Source organism: Penaeus japonicus, unplaced genomic scaffold (genome assembly GCF_977035675.1).
Source record: "Penaeus japonicus unplaced genomic scaffold, GWHDUDI00000001_assembly GWHDUDI00000029, whole genome shotgun sequence".
Classification (NCBI taxonomy): domain Eukaryota; kingdom Metazoa; phylum Arthropoda; class Malacostraca; order Decapoda; family Penaeidae; genus Penaeus; species Penaeus japonicus.
The window spans coordinates 6,652,871-6,657,870 of NW_028234431.1; the positions used below are offsets into that span (position 1 = coordinate 6,652,871).

General features: G+C 32.2%; 1 protein-coding gene across 1 annotated transcript in view; it reads left to right on the top strand.

Annotated features, from left to right (window-relative positions):
* The window catches only part of LOC122259320 (uncharacterized), a 15,736-nt gene extending 11,449 nt beyond the window's left edge, over positions 1–4,287 (top strand). The window contains exons 12-19 of the mRNA XM_043026022.2: positions 1–17; positions 399–497; positions 704–963; positions 1,315–1,489; positions 1,906–2,006; positions 2,311–2,438; positions 2,846–2,925; positions 3,102–4,287. The exon at positions 1–17 is cut by the window's left edge and continues 165 nt beyond it. Of these exons, the coding sequence (XP_042881956.1) occupies positions 1–17; positions 399–497; positions 704–963; positions 1,315–1,489; positions 1,906–2,006; positions 2,311–2,438; positions 2,846–2,925; positions 3,102–3,187 (946 nt within the window). The 3' untranslated portion in view covers positions 3,188–4,287. The remainder of the gene's footprint in view (positions 18–398; positions 498–703; positions 964–1,314; positions 1,490–1,905; positions 2,007–2,310; positions 2,439–2,845; positions 2,926–3,101) is intronic.
* Positions 4,288–5,000: the final 713 nt, after the last annotated feature.

The following is a 5,000-nucleotide window of genomic DNA, read 5'->3' on the forward strand; positions in this document are numbered from 1 at the left end:
TGCATCACATCTTTTCAGTAAGTAGTTGGTCCTTTTAAAGGATATCACCATGACATCAAACACAAATTGGCCAAAATATTGATCATATTCTATTTCTTTTTTACAACAAATTAGTATGTTTGTTTCAAACTTATATTATCAAATCTTTAATTGCATTTGTTATTACATCATTTCACAGGTTCAAGTCTTTTTCACCATTGTTTTTTTTATCCCTCCAGCTCACTGCCCATCCAATTGTTTGTTGAGAAACACATTCAACCTTGTTGTTTGATTGTGGCATTGATCTTATAATATTGTTATCTGTTTTATTATTAAAGCAATGTTAATGTGATAACTTACTGTGACTAGTTGTGTGTAATTTATGAGCATGGATTTTTAATAAATACTGTTTGTTGCAGATGCCTGGAAATATCACATAAGTGTTTCAAAAGAATCTGTTGAAAAGGCCAAAGCAATGAGAGAAATGGCATTGAGAAAGAGAAAAACAGAAGCAGACGGTATGTACAGTTACTGATAAAAAGATTGATATACAGAAAATTGAGTGGTTTTGCTGAGGATCATTTTGTATTACTTCATGTTGTTATACCAATGTTTTGTTTTTTCATTTTTGTTTTTGTTTAAATTGTTACATGTTAGTGTCATTCCCTACATTTTTTTTTTACCTCAAATTATCCTTTCTGAATGAAAAATGTTCATTTTTCAGGGGACCAAGAGAACAAACGTGCTTGTCTTGACCCACCTCCAGCCCCGCATCTTGGGGCCACTCCCTCCCAGACTCCAACACAACCCACAGCATCTTCCCAGTTACCCAACACACCCACTGGTGGTCCACCGCAAACAACCTTGCCTTCCATCAGTGGCTTTGGAGGCCCCCTCACTATCATTAACAAAGAACTCCCTCCAGAACAGCTCAGACCTCGTATTTTGTTGTCAAGTATAAAAAATAAAGAAGAAATTGAAAGAGTAAGTAATAGAGAATAATACTGGATACATACACGATATGCGTGTGCATGCGTGAGTGTGTGTGTGTGTGTGTGTGTGTGTTTTTATACCAATTCTATGTGAATTGAAATGTTGGTTGACTGGCATATGTATCTAAAGTTTATAATTTCATATATCATAATGTACAAGAAAAGGGGAAACAGATTCATACATGTAACATGAAAATAGAACTCTGTGGAGGTGATAAAGAAGATTGCATAATGTCATGGTATTTACATGTATTTTCAGTTTTAAATTTATAATTTTTTCTTAGTTAGGAATGTGTCCTTGGCAGGAATGTTGTATTCACCTTATGTTTATCCTTTTTTTCAGAAATTGCTTGAATTAGGAGGTTACTTAGCAAAGACAAGCATTGAGGCAACTCACTTAGTTATGGGGTCAGGCACTGCTCAGAGAACAGTGAAATTTATGTGTGCAATATCTTGTTGTAAATATATTTTGACTCTGCAGTGGATCCTAGAATCCCACGCTGAAGCAAAATTCCTACGTAAGTATTCAGTTTATATGTTTTTTGAATTGTTAATATGAATAGATCTACTGGTAATGGAATGCAACCTAAAACTGGGAGAGAAAAAGTTGCAATATATTTTCAGTGAAGGGTGAAAATTTTTCATTTATGTTACTGTAATTGAGAAGAGAAGTTATTGAGTTATTCTTTAAAAGGTTAAAGAGCTTTCAGTATAGTTTATTAACCCACACAGGACGGGTGGTACAGCATGTGTACCGCGCATTCAAAAGCCCAGTTGCCGGGCGGCACAGTATTGTGCCAGCTATTCAATTGATTTAGGCCTAATAATTCGAACGCCCCGGCATTTGGACATTCTAGGCTAGAAATCCCCCGTCGGGAATGGGTTAACTCATTTATATATTTTATCATTGTAATTTTTTAAACACTCCTCTCAGCGGAAGAAAAATATCTTGTGGAGATGCCAGAATATGAGCGTGTTTTCCAGTTCAGTCTGAAGTCCACCTTGGTGAAGCCAAATAGACGACACCTATTTTCAGTAAGTGGTAGTAATGATTCTTTGGTGGAAATTAATTAGATATTGAAAGTATTTTTATGATACAAGTACTGCTTAGCTGTCATATTTGTATATATTATGAGTCAGATTTTTATGAATGTTATGAATAAAATTAGTTGTAGTTGTACTTGCAATTGTTCCATTAATAGTAGTAACATAGTAATAAATAATAGCATTTATCACTATTGTTAATAGTTCTCTTATTTTCATTTAGATTTTGCATAAAGTTTATTCATTTTAGAAATAAAATATTTTATTGATAGTTTTTTTTTTCCTAAACTTGCAGGGAAAGACATTCTACCTAACTCCTTCAGTTGTCCCAGGTAGAACCTGGTTACGGGAAATTATCGAGTGTGCAGGTGGAACAGTGGAGAGTAAAAGGCGCACACTAAAGGAAATCAAGGAAAGAAATAAGTAAGCATATTATTGTTTGAACAGATTTCCAGAAAAATACAGTTTAACTCTGATGGTTCAGATCTGACTTGAAAATTCAGATTGATTGAGGTCAAAATGGATGTTTATGTCTTTCTGTATTTCTTCTGTGAGATCTCAATGTACTGCATTTTATCTTTTTCGAATAATTATCAAATCCTGTAACAAGAAAAAGATAATACTTCAAAATCACTTCCAACACTACATGATTTTGTGCTGGCCTCAGCTGCATATTATTCTTGTGGTCACCATCACTTAAGTGTTAAGAATCCTGTCTGTTGACTTAGGGTAGTGGCTAGGAAGTAACATTCTTGCTTTGATTATTTTGATATGACTTTTATTTCTCTGTTCCTATCTCTGTTGGATTGCTAGATATTTAATAATTGCAGGGATGGAGCTCACCAGTACTTGACTATTGCAACAATTGCTGACAGCCATCTTGTACGTGATCTTTTACAAGAAGAGATGCGTAAGTATACATGTTATTGGTCTATTTACTTTGATTCTTTCATTAATTTTCATTATCCATTTCACTAATTCCTTTATTTATTTATTATTATGTCACTTGAAAAATATTGCAGTTCATTGTGGTCAGTATTGGAAACAATAGTTTTATGATGGTAATTTTTAAATTCTCTTTTCCAGCTGTGTTCAACGCTGAATTCGTCCTAGGATCAATCTTAAAGCAACAGATTGATGTAAAGATGGCACTCTATGTTGATGAGGAATAAGCAACATAGCGAGTCCATGAAAAAAAAAACATAAGATTAAGCCTTATTTTGATATTAATTGACATTATTGTGTAATGCAGAAAAGCTACATTGAACCTTCATTTCAAGTGTTAACATTTAATTGGCATTGTCATGAAGATGGAATATTAGCTATTATAGATAGACATTATTTCAATATAAAAAGTCATAAAAAGTTGGCCAGAACTTGTTATAAATGCTATTTTTGGTGGAATATATTTTCTTTAATTAAATGCTGCTAATAAAGTTGTATTGTTACAATAAACTTCAGTGTTTGTTTGTATATATGATTTAGTCAAAGACATCAGCTTTTCCCTGGAATCTTGATGCAATTCTGAATTTTAGTGGAGTATAAGATGGGAAATTTAAGGGTGAGTTTAGAGTAAGTGTTAACAGTGCCCAAGTTATGTTGTTGATAATGTATATTTTATTGTTTACTTTTTTGAATGTTGCGAGGAGAGTGGTTATAGCAAGAATTTATTTTCTGTTTTGCATACATATTTTCCTAATGTTGATTAGGAATACTTCATTTTTATCTTCAATTCTAGGTTCAATTAATTTATATTAATTTTAAACAATCTGCCATCTCCTTACATACATTCATGTTTCCTCAAACATATTAGTTTTATCATTTTACTTCTTTTCCCCTTTCTGTATTCTTGACTCATGATGCATAACCTATATGACAGTTTTTAAGTTAATTAGTACCTGTAGCAGAGTGGCTAGTGGAAAGTTGTATATGACATTTGTCACTTTTTGACAGGTATTTTGTTTTCCATATTTAAGAAACATTGTCAAATTAATTAAAGATTTTTAGATTGCAATACATGTTTGAATAACAGTTATGTGCATTGGTAAGTGGTCATGATTTTAAGATTCTAGCCCCTAAAATATACTTGCTATATCTTATTGCAGAAATAGTGATGGATGGGATTGAATGGCAGTTGAACTTGAGAACTCAGTGAAAAAAATGAATTATAGTGTAATACTGATAGCTTAATGTATGGAAAATAAAGTATTTTAATGACACCAATTTGTGAAGGAACTATTTTTTATGAATTGTGTAATAAAATTGGAAGCTAGATAGTATTTTGATTCAAGTCCTAAAGCTTGTCATACTTCATGATAACTTTGACTATGGTAGGGGTCTTTTTATTGTTTAAGATACTTTTCTCTCTTTCTCTTTCTGACCTTTATCTTGATTTTCAGAATTTTGGGAGTGCCTATTCCTGCTCCTCACCCTTTTACTCTTACTTGATTGAGATTTTAGAGTTTGATTTTTTTTCAAACAGTCGTTTTGTATAAAAAATATCTGGCAATAATTTTGTATGTATTCTTGACTGATACAGTTTTTATTTATAAATACACTGGTCATTGTATGAATTCTTCACTTTTCAGTTATGTTTTTTTATTTGTGTATCTCCAAATTTTCTTTTTGGGTGGGGAAATCAGAAATCTGTACATTGGGTCATTTCTTCTTATTCATGAGAGAATAAGGAAAAATTATGTAATGCAAAATACAGACACTGGCCACTGTATTAAGGGAATGAGGCCAAGCCCATTATCTGTTAAACGCTACATTTTGAGCATTCCCTGGGGAAGAAGGTGATATGAGATATTTGCCATCAAAAGCATACTTCAATTTTTCTCATAAGTAATTGATATTGAATTTCTATAGGTTTTCAATGTATATAAATTGATTTGTTACTGGTACCTATATCTTTGAATTTTTATTGGTAAACTGCAGAAGTTTTTTTTTCTTTAATGATTATGTTTTTTCACCCTTTTATTCTTA